Raw genomic sequence first — 25,748 nt, forward strand, 5'->3', positions numbered from 1 at the left:
AGTCATCGTTACTATAGGCAATCTCAAAAATGGCAGGATCAGGTTCAACTTTCGAAGAACCAAATCAAAATTGCTTTATATCAGAAATATGGCAAATCCATTCGCACTCTAGCGACTAGTCCTTTCAAAATGAAGATACACATATTGTCGCAGTCATGCAAAATGTGCAAAAATGTCAATTTTTTCTTGTTCCATTATATTAATTTGAACTAGACAATTGTCCAGTGTTGTTTGACTTTGTTCTGCACAATGATTTTTATTGCGTAAGATAATGATTATTTTAAAATAAGATTTTTTGAGATTTTTTGCTGCCAGTCCCTTAAGGTCTCTCAGGAGAAAGAATCAGTTGGAGTGGGGAACTGGTGCTGCATGAAAATTGAGATGTTACTGAAACTGAACAAGATTGTTATTGTTTAATATGAAAGAAAGGAACTTTGAAGAAATAAAATATGCAATTGAGAAAGTAGGAAAGCCATTCAGGATCTCAACTGTATGCTTCTTTTCATCTGCTTGCTCTTGTTTGAAGATGTACTATTTGAAGGGACCATAACATTATTATTTTGGCATGGATACCAACTAAAACAAGAGCACCAATTGTTGTAAATTATTAGCTATTACACTGAGGGAACTGTGCTATTGTCCTTTGCCACAACAATAGCACAATAGCCACAAGGAGAGGTGGGCAAGAAAAATAATAATAATAATAATAATAATAATAATAATAATAATAATAATAATAATAATAATTTTCACTTAAATGTAATAAGCTTATTACTGAATATTTTAGATTTCTCAGTTAACTTAGATTAGTATTAAACTGTTTCAATATATGTCAAAATATATTACATGTATTAATTGTGTTATACAACCTGTCACAAAAAAAACTTTTAAAATATTATAGCTGTTTTTAATGTATGTTTAGTGCTAAATTCCATGTATTACATTACAAATTTCATTGCTGGTTTCAATGCTAACTTCATTCAGACACATCTTACAACACAGGCTGGATCTACACTGCTCTATAATCCAGTTTCAGAATATGGATTACTGCATTGAACTGAATTTTTTTTTGTGTCAGGAGCGACTTGAGAAACTGCAAGTTGCTTCTGGTGTCAGAGAATTGGCTGTCTGCAAGGATATTGCCCAGGGGACGCCTGGATATTTTTGATGTTTTTGCCATCCTTATGGGGGGCTTCTGACAGAGGGAGCTCATCCGTGCTCTTCCTGGGTTGGATTCGAACCGGCAACCTTCAGTTCAGCAACCCAACCTTCAAGTCATCAGTCCTGCCAGCACAAGGGTTTAACACACTGCGCCACCGGGAGCTCCATTGAACTGTATGATATCAGTCTACACTGCCCCATAATCCAGATCAATGCAGTTAAGCCACATTCTGAAACTAGGGCAGTGTAGATCCAGCCACAGAAACATTAAAACAAGTGGTGAAAAAATGTAATAAGGTAATCATTTTTGGATTTAGCACACTAAGTTCCCATAAAACCAGCAGGAATTTTAATAAAGTTATATGAACCTCAGTTTTGCGGGCCTGTGTCATATATTTCATTATGAATTCATTGGCAAATTAGTGCCAATATATGCATGCATTCCCAAATATGCATTCTGCATACATTTTTAAAATCATACTTAGTCACAAGGAAATTAGGCCCAAACAAGCCCTTTATATTCAATTTCATGCATATATGCAAGTGCAATTTACACTCGTGTTTCCTAAGTAACCAACATATCAATACATCAATTTCATGTCGTCAAGAGATGGAGATAATTACTAATAAATAAAGCATGAAGCACAGAATTCTTGTAATATTGCAGTAATACATACCTCCTGAAGAAAAATCTCTTTGTTTTCTGGATCCTGGAGTTGTGCAGCTTATTGTTTGACAGATTTTAAGCTCCACATACCTTTTTTGGTACATACTTGAGGATTATGCCTTATCTTTAAACTGAATGGGCAATAATGGGATAGGTTTGGTGTTCAGCTAGTATCAGTCTTTCAGCTGCAAAGTGGATCAAGGCTTTTTGCAACTGGGAAAGTCCATTTGTGAGATGAATAATTTATTCTGCAAGTGTAATGTATCAAGGAGGGTAGCTGAAGGAATTAATTGACCCTGCTCACTTGGTCAGCATTCTTACTGAAATAAGATACAGAGTATTACTTTGCATTGGTATTAATGTATTGTTTGTTTTGATCTGCCTTCTTAACATCATCCAAGCTGGCGAAGGATGATGGAATCATAGAATCATAGAATATTAGAGTTGGAAGAGACCTCATGGGCCATCCAGTCCAACCCCTGCCAAGAAGCAGGAAAATGACATTCAAAGCACACCCAACAGATGGCCATCCAGCTTCTGCTTAAAAGCCTCCAAAGAAGGAGCCTCCACCATAGTCCGGGGCAGAGAGTTCCAGTGCTGAACAGTTCTCACAGTGAGAAAGTTCTTCCTAATGTTCAGGTGGAATCTCCTTTCCTGTAGTTTGAAGCCTCCAAGGCAGCAGAAAACAAGCTTGCTCCCTCCTCCCTATGACTTCCCCTCACATATTTATACATGGCTATCATGTCTCCTCTCAGCCTTCTCTTCTGCAGGCTAAACATGCCCAGCTCTTTAAGCTGCTCCTCATAGGGCTTGTTCTCCAGACCCTTGATCATGTTAGTTGCCCTCCTCTGGACACTTTCCAGCTTGTCAACATCTCACTTCAACTGCGGTGCCCAGAACTGGATACAGTATTCCAGGTGTGGTCTGACCAAGACGGAATAGAGGGGTAGCATGACTTCCCTGGATGTAGACACTAGACTCCTATTTATGCAGGCCAAAATCCCATTGGCTTTTTTCGCCACCGCATCACATTGTAGGCTCATGTTTAACTTGTTGTCCACGAGGATTCCAAGATCTTTTTCACATGAACTGCTGTCGAGTCAGGCGTCCCCCATTCTGTATCTTTGCATTCCATTTTTTCTGCCTAAGTGAAGTATCTTGCATTTGTCCCTGTTGAACTTCATTTTGTTAGTTTCGGCCCATCTCTCTAATCTGTCAAGATCGTTTTGAATTCTGCTTCTTTCTTCTGGAGTATTTGCTATCCCTCCCAGTTTGGTGTCGTCTGCAAACTTGATGATCGTGCTTTCTAGCCTTTCATCTAAGTCATTAATAAAGATGTTGAACAGAACCGGGCCCAGGACGGAACCCTGCGGCACTCCACTCGTTACTTCTTTCCAGGATGAAGATGACAAATTGGTGACCACTCTTTGGGTTCATTCACTTTGCCAATTACAGACCCACCTAACCGTAGTTTTGCGTAGCCCATATCGGACTAGCTTGTTTGACAGAAGGTCATGGGGGACCTTGTCGAAGGCCTTACTGAAAGGAATTGTGGTAGTTGGAGTCCCAAAAACCTGGAGGGCTGAAGTTTGTCCGTTCCTGCTGTAGATACTTCCTTAGTAAAACTACAAATCCCAGGATTCCATAGCATTGAGCAGTCAAAGTATGGTCAGTTGCATCAATTCTCTGCACTCTGTGACAATGCACTTTTTTGCTTCTCTTGGAACAACACAAAGAGATTCTCAAGAAAGGACATGAGAAAATATCTTATCTAACACCGCCACCTCCTGGTACTTTGCTTTTTTTTTAATGCATACAAGCCTAGTTCTTTCGGCCTGCTAGATGGCAGCACTCAGGAGAGGAAAGGCGACTTTGTCTATGGCTGGGTCTCTCTTTTGCAAGCCCTTGGTGCTTTTTGTTGGTTCTCCTTTCAGTTTTTTACTTCTCGCGCATGAGAATTGCAACTGTGGGAGGAAGAGAGCATTTGGGCCACGGTTTCTTGCTATGGGAGAGTGGGGTGTTTTTTGTGTCTCCCCCCCCCCCCCCCAGTGTACTTAGAAAACGTTTCAGATACAAAACTGCCAACGTTGCATCATTTGGGGCTGTAGTTTTCCCAAGATTCTCAAAAGTTCTCCAACTGAGATCAGGAAAGTGAAAGCAAGAACTAAAGGAGAAGACAACTCTACGAGGCAACAGAAGGTGCATGTCTTGGAGGTATGGGCTTTACTTCCATGTGTTAGAACAGAACAGCTTTCTTTTAAGGTTGCATCTACACAGTATATTTAATGCAGTTTGACACCCCTTAAATTGCCATGGCTCAAAGCTACAACTCCCAGGGTTCCATAGCATTGAGTGGTGGCAATTAAAGTGGTGTCAAATTGCATTCATTCCACTGTGTAGATGCACCCTTACTCCCACCACCTTAAGGCAGGATGAGAAGTGTAGATTGAATACTGTAGATTGAAATACAGTATTGAAAACTAGGTTGAATACAGTTTGGCACCACTTTGATTGCCAAGGGAAGTACAGTAGAGTCTCACTTATCCAACCTTCATTTATCCAACATTCTGTATTATCCAACACAGTCTGCCTTTTAGTAGTCAATGTTTTTGTAGTCAATGTTTTCAATACATTGCGATGTTTTGGTGCTAAATACAGTAATTACTACGTAATGTTACCGCATATTGAACTGCTTTTTCTGTCAATTTGTTGTAAAATATGATGTTTTGGTGATTAATTTGTAAAATCATAACGTAATTTGGTATTTAATGGGCTTTTCCATAATCCCTCCTTATTATCCAATATTTTCACTTATCCAACATTCTGCTGGCCCGTTTATGTTGGATAAGAGAGACTCTACTGTAGTAATAATAGAAATAATCATAGAATCATCCAGTCCAAACCCCTGCCAAGAAGCAGGAAAATCGCATTCAAAGCATCTATACTCCATTATTATTACCATCTCCCTTGCATTTTTGTTCCCCCTATCTGGCCGCAGTGCCCTGAATTTTCTGATATATAAAGCAGCACAGGCTATTTTATGCATCTGGTTACAGCCAAAGCGGTGTAGTGGTTTGAGCATTGGACTACATCTCCTAGAGACCAGGGTTCAAGTCGCTAGGCAGTCAATGAAATCCACTGGGTGATCTCAGGCAAACAGCATTCAGCTTCAGAGGAAGATCCGGAGGAGGGCGACTAAAATGATCAAGGGTCTGGAGAACAAGCCCTATGAGGAGCAGCTTGAAGAGCTGGGCATGTTTAGCCTGCAGAAGAGAAGGCTGAGAGGAGACATTATTTTTTTTTTAAAATCATGCCAGAAAGCAAATTGAGAAACTGCAAGTCGCTTCTGGTGTGATTGAATCGGCCGTCTTCAAAGATGTTGCCCAGGGGATGCCTGGATGTCTTACCATTCCGCTGGGAGGCTTTTCTCATGTCCCCACATGGGAAACTAGGGCTGACAGACAGGTGCTCACCCCGCCTCATGGTTTCGAACCACCAACCTTCAAGTCAGCAGTTCAGCAGGCATAAGGGTTTAACCCATTACGGCACAGTGGCCCCTAGAAGACATGATGAGGGCCATGTATAAAGATGTGAGGGGAAGTCATAGGGAAGAGAGAGGAAGCTTGTTTTCTGCCGCCCTGGAGACTAGGACACAGAACAATGGCTTATTCATCAAGTTCAACTGAGTTTCCTCGCCGAACTGAGTATAGCATTTCAGCCATAGATGGGATCCACCACAATGAGAATCCAAGTCACTTGCTGTGTACTCTCACGTTTGCACAATCTAGCACTCTCATTAACCAGAATAGCTTAATTTTAGCCTCCTTCTCAGTCATGGTTTGTAGCAGAACCATAGAGAGCTAGACTTAAAATGTGGAAATTTTATGACATTGTCACCTGGAACCCTCCCCCCCCCCCCCCGAAAAAAATAAAACACAAAACAGCCCGACAAATATATTGATTTTTGCTATTGGGGTACTTTTTCAAATTTCAATCAGTGTAAAGTATTGCAATATTGAGCTGTGTTATAATTGTTAAATATATTTATTACAATTGTATATAATATATCTCCTTTGTGTACTAGCTGAATTTCCTGAACGGATTGGGAGTCAAGATTTATTTGGAGAGCTGCAGTGTCTGATTACTATCGCAATGAGAGGACTGATGAACATAGAGAACAAATTACTTTCCAGTATGAGTGTTACTAGTTTCATTAAATGGCCTACAGACTTTATATTCAGAAGATCATCTCACAGGTTTCTTTGTCTTAAGAATGATAGCTCCAGTACTGAACCAGAAAAAGAAAATAGCATTTTAATAAATAATCTGACAGTTATGGGTGTGGATCTTAAAATGGTAAGAAAGCGACAACCTGGTGTCCTCAGGAGGCAGATTACCAATGAAGATGGCCTTAAGAATTTTTTGCAAGCTAAAGGAGTGAAAGGAGAAGCTGTCGCCAGTATAATTTCACGTTATCCTCGTTCCATCATTCGCTCATACCAGTCTCTCAATGAACGTTGGGAAATATGGCAGAGTATTTTAACAAGTGACTTGGAAATCGTACAAATCCTGAAACGCTCTCCCGAATCCTTTTTTCGTTCGGGAAATAATACGAACATGCAGAAAAACATAACCCTCTTTTATTCTATTGGACTGACTTCTAAGGATCTTGGCAAGATGCTAACCCGAGTTCCCAGGGTATTTTCTAATAGTATTGAACTCAATGAACAAATTATACATTTGCTGAATGAGATTTATATAGATCTTGGGGGTCAAAATGCAGATCATTTTGTAAAGGAAATAATTTCTAGAAATCCATTCATCCTTTTACGGAGCAGCAAGCAAGTAAAAGCAAACATCCAGTTTTTCCAGTCATCCTTTAATCTGGATAATGAAGAACTGTTGACACTGTTACAAGGCCAAGGAGGAGATGTACTGGATCTTTCCAATGAGTACCTTAAAAAAACTCTCACAAATGTGAAAGAGAAACTGTTATCTCACGAATGCACTGAATCAGAGGTGAATGCGTTTGTCCTTAAGCACCCTCGAATTCTGTACCTTTCTTCCCAGAACTTGAATGACAAAATTAATCTCCTCTTACAGGCCAGTATTAGCCTTCAGCAAGTACTGAGAAGCCCTCTCGTTTTTGACAAAAACATCAACACTATAAGAAGTCGAATTTGTGAGTTGGAAAAAGTAGATTATAATTTTGGGACCCACGGGATTGGAATTCTTGCATTGAGTAAACAACGATTTGAAGCTAAGATGGAAAAGTTACGATGTGCATAAAAATGTATTTTTGATTAAATACAAAAAAAGCAAAGAGTTTGGAAAGAAGTTACTTTTGAAAAAGTCTTTAAAACATGATGGTGCTTAAAAAAAATAACAATTATGATTCTGTGGTTATGATAATTTTTTTTGTTCAAAAAGTAATGATCCCACCTGTCAAATTGCTTGATGCTTATTTATGTGATGCTTATTTATTAGGTAGCCTTGCATTTCAGTGGTTTCACTTGAGTTTTACTCTGAACATTATAGGAGCTATCTAAAGACTTCATCATACAATGGAGCCGCAGGGGGCACAATGGCTTAAACCCTTGTGCCAGCTGAACAGCTGACCTGAAGGTCAGTGGTTCGAATCGTGAGACAGGGTGAGCTCCTGTCTGTCAGCTCCAGCTTCCCATACGGGGACATGAGAGAAACCTCCCACAGGATGGTGAAACATCCAGGGCATCCCCTGGGCAACATCCCTGCAGACGGCCATTTCTCTCACACCCGAAACGTCTTGCAGTTTCTCGATTCTGACATGATTTAAAAAAAATCATACCAGGCAAGTAATTTGGGATTGCAGCTGGACCATCACTTTTACTGACAGTTCCCATCAGATGAAGCCACGTGCATCCTGTTACTGGTTTGCTTCCTGCACATGACTCTCCCATCCCTAGCTACGGACAAATAAAACCTATTGTTCCCAATTCAGCAAAGTTGCATCACCTACATGAATGTAATAAATCCTGTTTCTGTGCCAGTATGCTGACAGTAATGTGACGTCAAGGAGCAGAATTCTCCTCCACTCTCCCCACCTCTCCCCTCTCTGCCTTGCTGTTTCCAATAAGGCTCTTTTTCTTTTATTTTATACATATTTTTGCCTTTTTGTTGTTGGGTTTAATGCTGAATGTGTGCAATTGCACAAAAATAAACATTGAAAATGTAAGGAATTGCAGTAGTACACGAAGACCAGTTTATGAGGTGTGCAGAAATATGATCATGGGACCAGGGAATGGCAAATTAGTGCAATTGTACTACAGTAGAGTCTCACTTATGCAACATTCACTTATCCAACGTTCTGGATTATCCAACGCAGTGTGCCTTTTAGTAGTCAATGTTTTTATAGTCAATCTTTTCAATACATTGTGATGTTTTGGTGCTAAATTTGTAAATACAGTAATTACTACATAACATTACTGAGTATTGAACTGCTTTTTCTGTCAAATTTGTTGTAAAACATGATGTTTTGGTGCTTAATTTGTAAAATCATAATGTAATTTGATGTTTAATACGCTTTTCCTTAATCCCTCCTTATTATCAAACATATTTGCTTATCCAACATTCTGCTGGCCCGTTTATGTTGGATAAGTGAGACTCTACTGTATTAAAGAGATGTGTGCTATCAAAGGTGCTCAATCATTTATATAGCAGAATAATGAGTTGGTGCAATAAAGTCATATGTTGCAGAACTTATTGGGGAAGAGGTTCAGAATCTTGGCTAACTCTGTTAAAAATTGGTCCAAAGCATGGATCCGATTCTCCACCCTCTGACGTGCCAGCCACCAGCTGTTGCTTCCTGTGATTAAATGAGAGCTGCAGAAGCAATAAATGCAAAGCTCTATTTGCCAGAAAGAAATTGACTCAGAAGATTCTTCAGGGAGTCTAGATATTGGCAGCAGCGTGGAACACACAGGAGGGGATTATGTCCAATTCCTAGTGCTTCACTGGTTTTAATAATGGAAGAGCTGTAGCTATAAATCTGAAAGCCAAGAGCAAGAAACCTGGGCATATTGTATCTCTTCCAGTATGTTAATTATTAGTGTTTGTTTCTTCCACCCCTCTAAGGTGATAGAAGGACACAACAGGAAACAGCTGAGAGTCTTAACAGAGGAGTACAGTAGAGTCTCACTAATCCAAGCTAAACGGGCCGGCAGAAGCTTGGATAAGCGAATATCTTGGATTATAAGGACTGATCAAGGAAAAGCCTATTAAACATCAAATTTGGTTATGATTTTACAATTAAGCACCAAAACTTCATGTTATACAACAAATTTGACAGAAAAAGTAGTTCAATACGCAGTAATGTTATGTTGTAATTACTGTATTTACGAATTTAGCACCAAAATATCACGATATATTGGAAACATTGACTACAAAAATGGCTTGGATTATCCAGAGGCTTGGATAAGCGAGGCTTGGATTAGTGAGACTCTACTGTACTTGCATTTGCACAGCATTACCAAAAGAAGCCATAAAACTATTTGGTTCTATTTAATGATAATAAAACTGCTTGTGGCTTTCATTCCCTCAAAACATGTATTTTGTGGCTGTTCACCATATGTGCCTCAAAATAATTTGCTTTTGGTTTTTTTCAAATGTTTCATTTGGAAGAGTCATGAGGCAGAAGGAGAACTTCTACCAGGGGGAATTATTAGAGCTACAGCTGTGTAAAGAGCCCTCTAACTATTATCTTATTGCCATGATGGACTTGACTGCTGACAAATGTAATAATATTGACTTTTTAGAGACTAGTAGAAGAAAAAGTAGAACAATAATAATTACGTTACAATGTTTGTTCCATGGAGCCTATGTTTAAGCTGTGGACTATGTTTCTGCAGACCAGGGTTTGAATCCCCACTGAGTCTTGGAAATACACTGGATAACTCTGGGCAAGTCTCAGCCTCAAAGGAAGGCAAAGGCAACCCCTCTGAACAAATATTGCCAAGAACACCCTGGGATAGAGTTGCCATAAGTCATACATTACTTGAACACCTACAATAACAAGGAGGGTTTGTTGTGCAGGCACTTTGGAAAAGCCCTGATAGAGAAGAGTCAGAAAAAATTAAACTGGAACTACCAAAATGGCTAACGTTAATGTTGGTCTCATTATTAGGGAGAATGAGACATTATTTCCTGTTTAAGATGTTATTTCTTGGCTAATGTTTTCAGCTTACAGTTGTCATCACTCCTATCCAGCACAGCCTATGGAAAGAGATTACTGAAATTGTATTTTTAAAAATAGCTGGAGTACCACAGTTGCCTGGACCTGGTCTAAATACTTTTGTATTGGTTTTAAATGCACATAACATAAACCTATTGTGTTGACAACATAGTCTTAATATTCTCAATGAGAATAGACCCACTGAATCTTACATAATAGTTCCGCTTGATTCCTTGGGTATATTCTAATTGAGACCAAGTGCGTATATTTAAGGAGCCCCGGTGGCGAAGTGTGTTAAAACACTGAGCTGCTGAACTTGCAGACCGAAAGGTCCCAGATTCAAATCCTGGGAGCGGAGTGAGCACCCGCTGTTAGCTCCAGCTTCTGCCAACCTAGCAGTTTGAAAAGATGCAAATGTTGAGTAGATCAATAGGTACCGTACCGGCAGGAAGGTAAGAGCGCTCTATGCAGTCATGCTGGCCACATGACCTTGGAGGTGTCTACGGACAACGCCGGCTCTTCGGCTTAGAAATGGAGATGAGCACCAACCCCCAGAGTCAGACATGACTGGACTTAACATCAGGGGAAACCTTTACCTTTACTTACGTATATTTAAATCACTCAATACATAAATTTTGTCTTTCCTATGTGCATGGTAATGTTTGTGAGGGATACCCATGCGGGGGGGGGGGGGGAGTTCCAATTGCCAATGCATTTCCATGAAAGAAAAAGGAATCCAAAGACATGTCAGCTGAAAAATATTGTGGAGGTCCATCAGGTGGATAATCAAAGGAAATAGAAAGTCAACACAAGTCCCTGAACTGATGAAAAATGCTCTGTTGCTGTCTCTACTAAAAGTTGTAGGATTACTGTGCAGTCAGTCCAGCGTGATTGAAGACACAAGTGATTGTGAACACATCTGGATTTCTTCAGCCAGGGTGTCAATTTGCCATGGCTTTGATTATGAATGCACATCTGGTTCTCTACCTTAGGCAACATGGGCGCCTTTTACACACTGCATGCTGCCTTCTAAATTTTTCATGATCTTTGATCAGTGACTGTGAAGATATTTTGCCTATATCCATCACTGCAGACAAAGTGAAGGTTTAAAGAAAGCGATCTCTTCTTTGAATCTGGCTGGCTTTTCGGCTCCAGTGAGGCTCCTGATACTACAAATAAGCTTGAAAAGACAGAGCTTTCTTTCACAGAGAATCCCATTAGCATTTGTATCAGATTGTATTATTTGGCTAGCTGGGCCACTGTTATTGTTAAATATAATTTGACTGACTTTCCGGACAATACAATGCTAATGCTAATACAATTGAGAGGATGACATGGAAACAAAAACATCAGCTTTGGCAGACAGGTCACACTATGGTCACTGGGGTAGGGACGATAGAACCTCCAGTTGTCTTTATTTGAGTTTTTAAAAGTTATACAGCTTCTGATCAACTAATACAGCTTCTGACATAGGAGTTCCTTTTTTTTAAAACACAGTCTTATTAATGCCACCTAGCTCATTTGGCTTCTATCTAGATAGAAATTTGGTTGAACAGCATCAACTGTACAAGTACAGTAGAGTCTTGCTTATCCAATATAAATGGGCTGGCAGAATGTTGGATAAGTGAAAATGTTGGATAATAAGGAGGGATTAAGGAAAAGCCTATTAAATGTCAAATTACGTTATGATTTTACAAATTAAGCACCAAAACATCATGTTTTACAACAAATCAACAGAAAAAGCAGTTCAATACACGGTAATTTTATGTAGCAATTATTGTATTTATAAATTTAGCACCAAAACATTGCAGTGTATTGAAAACTTTGACTGCAAAAACATTGACTACTAAAAAAATTGACTACAAATAAAGATAAAATTGCTGCCTAGAGAAACAGCTGTTGATCCGGGCGGGAGGCAGACTGTGTTGAATAATGCAGAATGATGGAGGTGCGAAGATTGGATAAGTGAGAATACTGTACAGAGAAGGATGGCTAGGGAAACAGTATTTCAGTATTGCAAACAGTATTTGCAATAGCATGTCTACAAAAGACAATTAAATAAAATCAAGTGCTAGGAAACAGTGGGATTCTGGTTTAGTTCATCTTACACTATCCATGTGTGCTTGCCTACTGTAGGTAATTTTAACAGCAGCTGCCGCTAGAGTCCGGAATATGCACAAATAGTATGACAGAGAGAAAAGAGGATAGCAAATAAGCTGGCCCCACCAGCATATTAGATAATAATAACAACAATAAAACTTTATTTGTATCCCACCCCATCTCCCCGACAGGACTCAGAGCAACTTACAACACAGTAACAGTGCAAACCATAAACAACAATTAATTAAGATAAACAACAAAATGAACTTAAATCAACAAAAGCTACACAAAATAATATAAAAATAGAACAACATATGAAATTGACATAACATTAATGAAAATGAACAGTGGTGATGTTATATAAACCAATCAAAATACCCCAGCCACTGTGATTACAAGCAAATGGAGATACTAACTGAAGTGGAAGCTGGTGAAAGAAAAAGTTGTTCTTACACACATTTTGAAAGAAGATGTTAGTTCATTTCTTGATCAAAGTTCAACATGTTTTGCTTAGTCAAGACATGGATATTTTATCTGCATTTTGTTATTTCTGCCTCCGGTATCAAAGCTTCTGTTAAAGAAATCATGCCCAGTAATGCATTCACTTCATTAACTGAGTCAAAGATCTTGTCATGCTGAGTATCCCACAGTGATATATAGATCTTTTCACATCGTTTACTTTAGAAGAACATGCTCCAAGTTCACCCAAGACCTCATTGAAATAATGCACAGATTGGAAAGAAACACCCTTCTAGTCTGAATTCAAAGTGCTTGAGGATGTCACCAGGTTCACCATCAACAGTTTGCACCTCTCATTATGTACACCTGCCTGAGGACTGAGGTCATCTGGAATACTTTCCCCTTGTAACCCACAATTAAATTCAACACCCCATGTGATGATATGAGAGAATGCTTTCTCAGTTGTGGCACCAAGGTTGCAGAATGTGTTCCCCAGTGAAGCCCAATTGGCACTGGTAATGTGTTCATTTCTGCACCGACTTAAAATCTGGCTGCTAAAATTATTATTCTGCATTTATGGTTTATCACTCTTAAATTTTTTAAACCTTTTATTATTTGTTAAATTGCTTAAAATTGTTTTACATGTCTTAGATTAATTAATTTGTATACTGCCCTGAGCTCTTGTGATATAGAACAATAAATAAATAGTTTATTGAACCAATCAAACTATACATTAAATTAAATGCAGAATGTACAACAGAGAAAACTGAATGTTATCAATCCCTTCATTTTCTATCCACTTCAGAGAGGAGTTTTCAGATTTACTAGTTCTCTGTGACTTTTCATGACATCTGTTAATTCTGCATCTCAAAGGTTATATAATGACAGAAACTTATTCTTCAACAACTACTATTATATAATAGATTTCAGCAAGGGTGCAAGCAGCCAAGTAGGACTAAGTACAGCTATTTGTTATGTATGCAATGCATCATATTAACAGTTAACATCTGTTCCTGCCCTCTGAATTTGGTAGGTTTCACATTGGAAAACCGCCTGCAGGAGTTGTTGGATTCCATCTCCATCAGTCCTGGCCAACTTGGTCAGTGGTCAGAGATGGAAATATATTGTCCAACAACATCTGGAATGCAATACATTGCCTGTCTCCAGATGATATAAAGATTCTTCCTTTTGTGGAAATTGCTGTGAATGAAAGTAATCAAGAATAAAGTCATGCTAGCAAATCTGTGATTTATGTCAAAGAGCTAATTTAGTTTTTTTCCTAAAAGCACATGATAATGAATTTTAAGATAAGGCTGCCCACCTACAACTTGGGTGGTCCCATCACGAGGAGTTTATTATTTGCAATTATTCCTGAAAGGTTACTTGGCTATAAGAAAACGAACCACAACAGAAAGGATGGCATAGTTCAAACCATTGTGATAGACAGACAGGAAGAAATTTTACAATTTTAGGATGCATCTACACTGTAGAATTCATATATCTTGACAACACTTTAACTGCCATGGCTTAATAATATTGAATCCTTGGAGTTGCAGTGTGGTGATGCACCAGCATTCTTTGACGGAGAAAGCTAAAGACCTTGTAAAACCACAATTCCAATGATCCCTTAGCATTGAGCCATGGTAGTTAAAGTGGTGTCAATCTGCATTAATTCTACAGTGTATTGCACCCTTAGACATATTACCTACTAGGAAAGACATCATATGTGTCTAACAGTAAAAACACCTAGAAGGCACCCAAACTTATCTGATCTTGCATCTTGGAATTATGAAATTCAGAAAACTTGTAGGCAGACAAACACAAAATGAGTTTTGTAATAATTTGGGCAATATTCTACTATACTTCTAAATCCTTATTTCTAAGATTTTTTCCTGAGCTACTGTAAATTCTGCAGCTGTGTAGGGAAAAAATAATAACACATGAAATATCTTTCTCATTTAAACACGATATCAATGCTCATATATTACTAAACATGGTCTTATGAGGTAATTAATTCCCTCCTTGAAATATGGTGTTAATTTTGAAACAGTATGAACCTTACTAAATCTGATAAAAGACAAAGAGTGGCTTATAGTTGAACTTAGTGACCTAACCTGAGTTTTCAACTTTCTTTTGCTCATAGCAGTTTGACATATTGTGCATTGTCAACCCTCTTTCCTTTACAGTCATAAAAGGTTCATTTCATTCCCAAAGCAATATCTTATTTGCAAATCCTTTGCAGCTCATGTCTCTCCTTAATAATTTAAATGCACAGTTTCAGTGAATTACAGCCTAACATTTGGCTGTTAATGCTACATAGGAAGTTAGATCATTGGTCTGAAAGGTGGAAGTTGTGTTGTAAAGTATGGCTGAGAGGCAAGAGGAGGATGTTTAATGGCAGAGTTACCTATCTTGTGCAGATTCTTGCTCGTAAAAAGTTCCTCCAACTGATTTTTCAAGGATTCCTCTCCCATTTTCATTACAGCCCAGTCCACAATGCAAAATTCTCTGACTCTCTCTGTAGGATTGGGGATTGGGAGATAGCATTGTGTAATGGTTTGAGTGCTGAACGATGCTTTTGGAGGCTAGCATTCAATTTCTTCTGGGTGACCTTGGGTTAATCACACACACTCAACCCCATAAAACCCCAAGACTTAGGGTTGCCGTAAGTCAGAAACTATTTGAAGGCACACAACAAGGACTACAACTGCTTTGGGAAGAAGGAGACAGGGAAGTCCCTTCCAACCAACCTACTTACACAGTTCTCAATGTAGAAAGCAAGTTTCAACTCATTGTATATTTTCTTCCTTTTCAAATGTCGATAGTATAGCCATTGGCCATTGTAGGATTAAAATTAGTAATGTATACAAAGGAGACATTTTACTTTGTATGCTTGAAGGATATTCTAAATTTCTCCTTTTCTCCATGACTATGTTGACTCTCTCAGCTAATCATATAAAAGGTCAGTTTATTTTCTTTTGTAACCACTAATTATAGTGTCCTTTGAATTCTCTCTTTCTAATAAGTTATTTTTTAACTGAAAACAGTAGAATGGTATTCGGGGGATATAGACACAACTTTGTGGATTGTTTAGATTTAAAAAGTCACAAATGAATAGGGTTATTGTGACCAATGTTTTTTGAGTTCCATATGGAAGAACTGAAGATGGTGAATAGAGAAAAAATAGGCCTCTGTTTGCTAAAGATCAAGACAATCAGTCAAGAATAGATGTTTTTCAGTGCCTTCAAATAGTTGATGATTTATGGCACCCTGAGGCAAACCTATCATGGGGGTTTCTTGGCAAGAATGATTAAAAAAAAGTTTGCCATTGCCTTCCTCTGATGCAGAAAGACTGACTTGTCCAATGGATTACCATGGTTGAATGGAATTGGAATCTTGGGGATGGGGATCTGACCATCTAGTGGGGCCAGAGCCAATTCAGCCCTACTGGACGGTCACTCTTATCTCAGTGGTCCTGTTGCCATTGTGGTTGTGGCAACACAGCTTCAAAAAGCTCATTTGAAGCACCATTGGTGACAGTCCTCCTTATCCACAGATTCAACTATCCAGAGCTTGAATAGATAGATAGATAGATAGATAGATAGATAGATAGATAGATAGATAGATAGATAGATAGATAGATAGATACACACAAACACACACAATCCAAAAAGCAGCTGTTGATATAAGGGATACCATTGTACTATGCCATTGCATGGCATATGATGGGACTTGAGCATCCACAGATTTTGATATCCACAGGGGTCCTAGAACTCAACCCCAGTGGATACCATGAATCTACTGTAATATGCTTAGATATTAAAAGTCAAATAGAGTTGGACAGCCAATTGCTAGAGACATTGCTACACCACTGTTATATATATAGATTTGTACATTGGGTATAGTTACCATTTAAAAGCTGACATCTGACAACAACAGTTAATCAAATAGCCTTTCCACACTGTCCTCACATTGGGCTAGTAATTTTATTAGGATGCATCTACAAAGCCAAAACCCACATGACTTTATGTATTCAGGGCACTCATATCTATTATGTGATTAATTATGTAAAATAGAAGACAATAATAATAATAAAATAATTCAAATATAATGAAAGTTCCTATAGTTGCCATATCATGACATTCTGTCCTTTATATACGTTTTATATGATAACTCTAGAATAAAGGTTAACACCTTTCAAATATATATTACTTAAGTATGATAGGAACAATAAAAGGGACTATTTCATGTGTGCTAATGTAAGTGTACATGCCTTCAAATTGTCTGTTGACTTTTGACAACCCCGTGTATTTCATAGGGTTTTCTTAGGCAATGAATATTGAGAAGTGGTTTAGACAGTTCCTTCGCCTGAAATGTAGCCTAGAGCAACAATATTGTTCTATCCTTAAGAAATTTCCCGTGTCCAAAATTTACATTTTTAGCTGTCCAGTGATACTAAGGATTTTGCCAGCTGCATGGAGAGAATATAGGAACATAATCCCCACAAACATTCCTCTGTTTTACTGGCATGACCAGCCTTGATGTGTTTAGTGTTATACTGATGGATTAAACCGCAACATCAGATAATTGAAACCATTCCCAACACATTTGAAAAACTCAAAAAGCCATGTTTTCTTCGAATAACATAAAATACACTTCTATAGCAGTCAATGAATATAGCAGCATACGTTTATGTGAATCTGGGGTATAGACTCTCAGTTAATCAGAAATCAAGTAACCTTGATTTGTCCTTTTAGATAAGGGACACCATTTTACTATGCTAACTGTATATAATGGGACTTGGGCATCCACAGATTTTGGTATCCAGGGAATTACAGTAGAGTCTTGCTTATCCAACATAAACGGGCCAGCAGAACACTGGATAAGCGAAAATGTTGGATAATAAGGAGGGATTAAGGAAAAGCCTATAAAACATCAAATTATGTTATGATTTTACAAATTAAGCACCAAAACATCATGTTTTACAACAAATTAACAGAAAAAGCAATTCAATACACAGTAACATTATGTAGTAATTACTGTATTTACAAATTTAGCACCAAAACATTGCAATGCTTTGAAAACATTGACTACAAAAACACCGACTACTAAAAGGCAGACTGCGTTGGATAATACATTGGATAAGCGAAGGTTGGATAAGCGAGACTCTACTGTAGATGTCTTTCTAACTACATGAGATAGCAATGTGCTAAGTGTGTTGCTTAAGTTGACTCTTTGTCTACTGACAATTGCTTTATTTATGAATATTGTCTCAGTTTAATTTTTGATGATTCCTTCTCACCCCTGCAGCTCATTTTGCCATACTTCACCTCAGTGGCTTTCTGAGGCCCCATCTAGACTGCCATATAATCTACTTTCTGTATCCAGATTGTTTGCTTTGAACTGGATTATATGGCAGTGTAGACTCATACAATCCAATTAAAATCAAATAATCTGGATTCAGAAACAGGATTATATAGCAGTGTAGATCCAGCCTGAGATATGTAGGGCAATTTAGTGGAAGAAACTTTAGAGAGCAAAGAGATATTTCATGTTGTCTAATAAAAAACATAGAATTACTGATACATCTGAATTCCAGTGGAATTTGTATTCAATATGGATAATCATCTTTTGAAACAGGAAAACGATAAAGTTCCTGTCTCTTGGCTTATGAAGAATAAGGTAAAGGTAAAGGTTTTCCCCTGACATTAAGTCTTGTCGTATCCCATTCTGGGTGCTCATCCCATTTCTAAGCTGAAGAGTCGGCGTTGTCCATAGACACCTCCAAGGTCATGTGGCCGGCATGACTGCATGGAGTGCCGTTACTTTCCCGCCGGAGCAATACCTATTGATTTACTTACATTTGCATGCTTTCGAACTGCTAGGTTGGCAGAAGCTGGAGCTAACAGAAGGAGCTCACCCCATTCACAGATTCGAACTGCTGACCTTTTGGTCAGCAAGTACAGCAGCTCAGCAGTTTAACCCTCTGCACTACTGGGGCATAATATGAAAAATATTTTCCTATATAATTTAATTTCAAAATCATTACACTGTAAAAGACGGTTGTACTTCTCTATAAAAAACACAATAAATATTAAACCCTTAGTATTTTCATAGTTTATCAAATCTTCCAAAACTTTCTTTTCAATTATAAATTGGACAATAGGGATTAAATCTAGCAAGAATTTGGAGAAAACATCTTGCTTGGCTTTTCTCTTATGTAACCCACTAGATGGCACTATATCATGACTTTTCTTCCATCTAAATTTAGGCAATATAACAAAGCATAATTTCTTATATTGACATAAATTCCGTAGCTTCCGAATGCATTAACATTGGTAATATTCCTCTGACACACTCAATGCTACCTGTATTTGTCATTATGTAATGCTAACATTATATGGTATAGCGATCCATTCTCTTCTCCAAAGTCCAGACATGGAAGAATGACCTGATGTACTATAAAAATAGCGTTTTACACCCATGCATAACACAGCCATGATTAGCACTGTAGTTTTTGTTAAGTTGAATTGCAGCTACACAGAATAATACACTGAATATTGTACCTTAGCAAACTTCAGATACTATTCCACCAAACCCATGTGTCTTCTTACCTTAGTAAGCTCTATCAAACTAAGCATGAAACGTACCTCTAAGGCAGGGGTCCCCAAACTAAGGCCCGGGGGCCGGATGCGGCCCTCCGAGGTCATTTACCTGGTCCCTGCCCTCAGTTTTATAATATAATATGTTGTATATACATATAATATTGATAATAATATTATAATGTAATACAAGATAACACTAATAATAATACCGTATAATAATATTAATTATATATTCTATATTACATATAATATTACTAATAATATTACAGTATAGTGGTATAGTTCAATAAAGTAATATATAATGCTAATATTGTGCTATGCTAATAATATAATATATTGTATGTACATATAATTTGTAAGCCACTCTGAGTCCCCTTTGGGGTGAGAAGGGTGTGATACAAATGTAGTAAATAAATGCAGTAAATAAATAAATAAATACATTTTAGACTTAGGCTCGCCCAAAGTCTGAAATGACTTGAAGGCACACAACAACAACAACAACAACAATAACAACAACAATCCTAATTAACTTGACTATCTCATTGGCCAGAAGCAGGAGCACACTTCCCATTGAAATCCTGATAAATGTATGTTGGTTAAAATTATTTTTATTTTTAAATATTGTATTGTTCTTTCATTGTTGTTGTTGTTGTTGTTGTTGTTGTTGTTGTTGTTGTTGTTTTTGCACTACAAATAAGACATGTGCAGTGTGCATCGGAATTTGTTTTTATTTATTTTTTTCAAATGATAATCCGGCCCCTCAACAGTCTGAAGGATTGTGGACTGGCCCTCGGCTTAAAAAGTTTGAGGACCCCTGCTCTAAGGCCTCATCTACACTGCCATATAATGCAGTTCAATGCAGCATGGAGCTGGAGCTGATAGAGGGAGCTCATAGAGGGAGCTCATAGAGGGAGCTGATAGAGGGAGTTCTCCAAGGTGGGATTCGAACCTGGCAGCCTTCAGGTCAACAACCGAACCTTCAAGTCACAAGGCTTTTATCCCCTAGGCCACCGGAGGCTCCATAATATGGAAATAATATCCTTGTAGATATGCAGAGAATTGCACTATAAATAAATTAGTCACCTATTAAGAATACATCTGATAGATATGATGTAAGAGAGAACAATACATTGAAAGTTTTTTCTCTTTTCTACTATCTAGATTAAAATAAAGAGTAAAGTCAGAAAAATCAATTAGTATTTCTGATTTCGCTATATGGTTTTGAAAACTGGAAGTAAAGAAACTTGGCAGGAAGAAAATAAATTCATTTGAAATGTGGGTCTGGAGGAAAGTTCTGCAGTACCATGGACTGCCAAAGAGACAAGTGAATAGCTCTTAGATTCTATTGGATCTGATTTACTTCATTTTTGAGGGTGATAGAAAGAAAAAAATGACCCCCACACTCACTGCAATGGCCTGCTCCTGTGGACTACTGTGGTAGCATGGAAGTCATAAGTATTCGTTGCTGATCCCCACCCCCAGAAGAAAATACCCTGAAGCAATGCTGATCAATTCTGTCTCTCTATCACAGGGGTCCCCAAACTAAGGCCCGGGGGCCACATGCGGCCCATCGAAGCCATTTATCCGGCCCCCACGGCACAAAGGCAGAAGGGGGTTGGGCTAAATGACCCAAGGGTTCTCTTCTTCTATTATTATTATTATTATTATTATTATTATTATTATTAACATTGAAGCTAGGAGGCCATCTGTCAGGGGTGCTTTGCTTGTGCTTTTGATGCACAAGGGCAGAAGAGGGTTGGACTAAGTGGCCCAAGGGGTCTCTTCCAAACCTCTTTATTACTGTTGTTGTTATTATTATTATTAACATTGAGGCTGGGAAGCCATCTGTCAGGGGTGCTTTGCTTGTGCTTTTGGTGCACAAAGGCAGAAGGGGGTTGAACTCAATGGCCCAAAGGGCCATCCAACCCTCTTTATTATTATTATTGCTTGGTGGCCAACTATAGTCCGGCCCTCCAATGGTCCGAAGGATCGTGAACTGGCCCCCTGTTTAAAAAGTTTGGGGACCCCTGCTCTATCAGTATCCCCACTCCTAAGAGTCTTTGCATGGCTAGCAATATCTAGAGATGGAAACTAGTTTCCAAGTTGCCAAGCTGTAAACATATTTGCTTCTCCCGGCACAAAGGAAATCTGTGCAATCTTAATTTCTCCCCAAGAGGTCTTTAGAAGCAACTCTATCACAGAAGGGGAAAAAAGCCAATCTACAAATAGTTCTTCGAAACGTAGCCTTTCCCGCCTTGTTACTGAGTGAAATCGATAGGCAACTGTGGATTTGTTGACCTGGATATGATATTGAAACCGTAATATGATTTTTTTAAAAAAAATGAAAGCCTTCCCTGATAATAGATTTTGCTTCCATCCGATGCAACAATTGGAAATAATATCAAGACGTGAAGGAGTTGTTGAGCACTGTACAATGTTATAGAATGTCAAGCCGAGAAAGGGCATCACCACTCCTTAATCTTCTCATATTTTCACCCTCCCCACTATACACACAATCATATTAATCAAATCTGATAAATGGAAAATGTAGCCTGAATGGCTCGCAGTAGGAAATTTGACACAGAAGAATATCTTTGAGAACTTGGAATAAACCGAGGACTGTATCCCATTAGGAAATACATTGTTTCTGAGAATGTTAATTACAGTAGAGTCTCACTTATCCAACATTCACTTATCCAACGTTCTGGATTATTCAACGCATTTTTGTAGTCAATGTTTTCAATACATCGTGATATTTTGGTGCTAAATTCATAAATATAGTAATTACTACGTAGCATTACTGCATATTGAACTACTTTTTCTGTCAAATTTGTTGTTAAACATGATGTTTTGGTGCTTAATTTGTAAAATCATAACCTAATTTGATGTCAAATAGGCTTCTCCTTAATCTCTCCTTATTATCCGACATATTCGCTTATCCAATGTTCTGCTGGCCCGTTTATGTTGAATAAGTGAGACTCTACTGTACTTCGAATGGGTCCCATCACATGACATGTGCCCCATCCCGTTAGTAATCTGTCAGACTGTCTGCAAAACATTGCAGAAGCATATCATTTGCACATAGGATTCTAACTTTGAAAGATTACGGTTTCTTCCATTGCTGAAGCACTGTTTATACATGTGATTGGAAAATCAGTATGCATCCCATCAGCAACAATACAACTTGACATTTGGGGGCATGTCTGGGGTAGAGTTTCCTGATCCCGGACTGTTCATGATGGAAGCAGACACCATTTCTGTTTGGACATTGAAAGGGAAAGATATTATACAAAAAGTATTGGAGACCTAGTTGTCTCTTATTGAGGAGAATACCATGAAAACTGTGAAAACTTATGGAACGTTTAATTATAAATTCAGGTGCTCTTATGATTGTACAATATGTGTGTACATACATGCCAATATACACATCATTTTGCATTGCCAGGCAATGATGCACGAATACTACTGATAAATACTTTTGACGTTCATCACTTCAAGTTTGCTCCATCTGGTTTAGAAGATCCTTGTGTTGATACTTTTTCAATAAGCATTGAGATGTTTGTGAATATTCTGAGATATCATCACACCTCAGTGGAAGAAATGAAGTACCATTTCAATGCTCAAATAATAGTTAAAGCATCAGCTAAGAAGAAATAATACGACTATAGTTATCTCAGCTTTTGCATTATTTTTTGTACTTCCTTCCCATTACTTATTTTGAAAAAGAAATATGAATGGGCATGTGGGTAGTACTTTTTTAAAAGGTCTCATTTGGCCTTCTTAACATTAAAACATGGAGCCCCCAGATGGCGTAGTGGACTAAGTGACTTGAAGGTTGGGTTGCTGACCTGAAAGCTGCCAGGTTTGAATCCCACCTGGGGAGAGTGTGGATGAGCTCCCTCTATCAGCTCCAGCTCCATGCGGGGACATGAGAGAAGCCTCCCACAAGGATGGTAAAAATATCAAAACATCTGGGCGTCCCCTGGGCAACGTCCTTGCAGACGGGCAATTCTCTCACTCCAGAAGCAACTCCGGTTGCTCCTAACACGAAAAAACAACAAAAAAACAACAACATTAAAACATGACTGTTTTTCAAAAACACGAAGATAATTTCTGGTCACTTCTAGTTTGGTTTTTATTTAGGGAAATTTTAGGCAGGTTGTGTGGTCTTTGGAGGATTACAAGGGTAGGAATTGTTCCCTGGATCCGCTGAAGTTGGTCAGTGAAGGAACATATTCCCAAATTCCTGGAACTACTTTTAAAAAAAAAATCCTCATAAGGTCAGGCCAACTTGAAATGATGCAGCCAAGGTATAAGATATTGGCTCAAAGTGGGTTCTTTTTGCCTATATCTTATTGTATGTTGAATAGCTACTTCTCCTTCCTGGGACTGTAATGAAGAGTTCCTTGCCTTGAAAGCTTGTCTTCACCTACGCCACTCTAACCCATGATGACTTATTTAATGGATCCTGTTCAAAAAGCTTGGCTTAAAAAACCTGAGCACTCAAAAAAAGTAGTATTTAAAAATTGTTAGCCATCAAAAAGCTAGGACAAACTTGGGGCTCTTTGAAACACATCCACTTCCATCCAGACTGCAAAGGAAATCAGTTAATAGTCAAGGCACAGCATTAGAAACCAAACACAACCACAAAATTGCAGCCTCAGACTGGAGTGAAGGATGGGCTATGTCTGCTCTGTTTCCTACTCTCAAAGTAGTCCTTGTCTTTCATTGATTTTTTCTGGATGGTTCCCATCATGATGTCACTTTTCATTTGAGGCTTTGTGGTCTGATTTGTCATACTCATTGAAGTTGTAGCATCCATCACCTTTATTTTTGAATGAGTTTGAATGAGTTTGGGAGATGGTGGCGGGGTATGAGAATAAAGTTATTATTATTATTTAATAAATTCCACTTGTTTATTTTTTTCTTACAACAGTATTTGGTTGTTCCTATTCATTTTTGACAGTCTGGTCCACATGGGAATTACATTGAGGCCAGGAACCTGATCCAAGGAAGGAGACCGAAGGTAAAGAGTGCAAGATGAGTGAAAGGAAGAGCCCAAGGATTGGAAATACAGGGCCATCTTGGAGGATGCTTTCTGTTGACAGGTATTATAGATGGATATCAGAAATGCGATTAAATACTAACAAGACCTTGTCCTCACAAAATATGTCCTTGTACTCCTTTTTTCTTTCCCTGTTTATCATAGTTTTCTTCTCTGCAGGGCAGACCACCTATCTATATTAATACTGGACTTGGCAGCTTTCTTTGAGAAACTCTGGCTTCATTAGATCCGTGGCAACTTTTTGCTGGCTCCCAATCATACTAGATGAATGCTAAACCACACAGCATCCGTACTTCATGATTTCCCTGGGATCTGATGCTCATTAAAAGAGAGAGATTGAGAGAGAGAAAATAGCATACTGCATACTTTAAAATATGCTGTGTTTTGAAATGTTGCCTTTCTTTTTGTCACAGTCTGTCAGGAAGGCTAAACCAAGGGACAAGCCAATGTGCTAGTAAAATTGCTTATTTTGATTAAGTTGGTCAGTATGATATTTCACTGTGTTTGTGAGTATGTTTGTGAGTATCTTTTTTCGATAGAGTTACGAGTTGGGTCGATACAGGGAATGCTGTGGATGTAGCGTACCTGGATTTCAGTAAGGCCTTCGACAAAGTCCCCCACGACCTTCTGGCAAACAAACTAGTAAAATGTGGGCTAGACAAAACTACGGTTAGGTGGATCTGTAATTGGCTAAGCGAACGAACCCAAAGGGTGCTCACCAATGCGTCGTCTTCATCATGGAAAGAAGTGACAAGTGGAGTGCCGCAGGGCTCCGTCCTGGGCCCGGTTCTGTTCAACATCTTTATTAACGACTTAGACGAAGGGTTAGAAGGCACGATCATCAAGTTTGCAGACGACACAAAACTGGGAGGGATAGCTAACACTCCAGAAGACAGGAGCAGAATTCAAAACGATCTTGACAGACTAGAGAGATGGGCCAAAACTAACAAAATGAAGTTCAACAGGGACAAATGCAAGATACTTCACTTTGGCAGAAAAAATGGAAATCAAAGATACAGAATGGGGGACGCCTGGCTTGACAGCAGTGTGTGCGAAAAAGACCTTGGAGTCCTCGTGGACAACAAGTTAAACATGAGCCAACAATGTGATGCGGCTGCTAAAAAAGCCAATGAGATTCTGGCCTGCATCAATAGGGGAATAGCGTCTAGATCCAGGGAAGTTATGCTCCCCCTCTATTCTGCCTTGGTCAGACCACACCTGGAATACTGTGTCCAATTCTGGGCACCACAGTTGAAGGGAGATGTTGACAAGCTGGAAAGCGTCCAGAGGAGGGCGACTAAAATGATTAAGGGTCTGGAGAACAAGCCCTATGAGGAGCGGCTTAAAGAGCTGGGCATGTTTAGCCTGCAGAAGAGAAGGCTGAGAGGAGACATGATAGCCATGTACAAATATGTGAAGGGAAGTCATAGGGAAGAGGGAGCAAGCTTGTTTTCTGCTGCCCTGCAGACTAGGACACGGAAC

General features: G+C 38.6%; 1 protein-coding gene across 4 annotated transcripts; it reads left to right on the plus strand.

The window, feature by feature from the left end:
• The first annotated feature begins 3,076 nt into the window (after positions 1-3,076).
• On the plus strand, positions 3,077-24,776 carry mterf1 (mitochondrial transcription termination factor 1). 4 transcript variants are annotated; one of them, XR_010007079.1, is made up of 3 exons: positions 3,084-4,042; positions 24,168-24,309; positions 24,426-24,776. XR_010007079.1 is itself a non-coding variant. In XM_016994327.2 (2 exons), the coding sequence occupies exon 2, from the start codon at positions 5,981-5,983 to the stop codon at positions 7,115-7,117; it is 1,137 nt and encodes a 378-aa protein (XP_016849816.2). In that variant the 5' UTR covers positions 3,735-4,027; positions 5,913-5,980; the 3' UTR covers positions 7,118-8,569. The 4 variants fall into 4 exon arrangements, 2 of the variants coding, with proteins under 2 accessions (XP_016849816.2, XP_008110709.2); XR_010007078.1 differs by having other exon boundaries at positions 3,077-4,042; positions 24,168-24,776; XM_016994327.2 differs by lacking the exons at positions 24,168-24,309; positions 24,426-24,776 and adding an exon at positions 5,913-8,569 and having other exon boundaries at positions 3,735-4,027.
• Positions 24,777-25,748: the final 972 nt, after the last annotated feature.

Source organism: Anolis carolinensis, chromosome 6 (genome assembly GCF_035594765.1).
Source record: "Anolis carolinensis isolate JA03-04 chromosome 6, rAnoCar3.1.pri, whole genome shotgun sequence".
Taxonomy (NCBI): Eukaryota; Metazoa; Chordata; class Lepidosauria; order Squamata; family Dactyloidae; genus Anolis; species Anolis carolinensis.

What these genes read in the sequence shown, in the direction of transcription:
- mterf1 (XM_016994327.2), top strand. Translation starts at nt 5,981, where the DNA reads ATGAGAGGACTGATGAACATAGAGAACAAATTACTTTCCAGTATGAGT.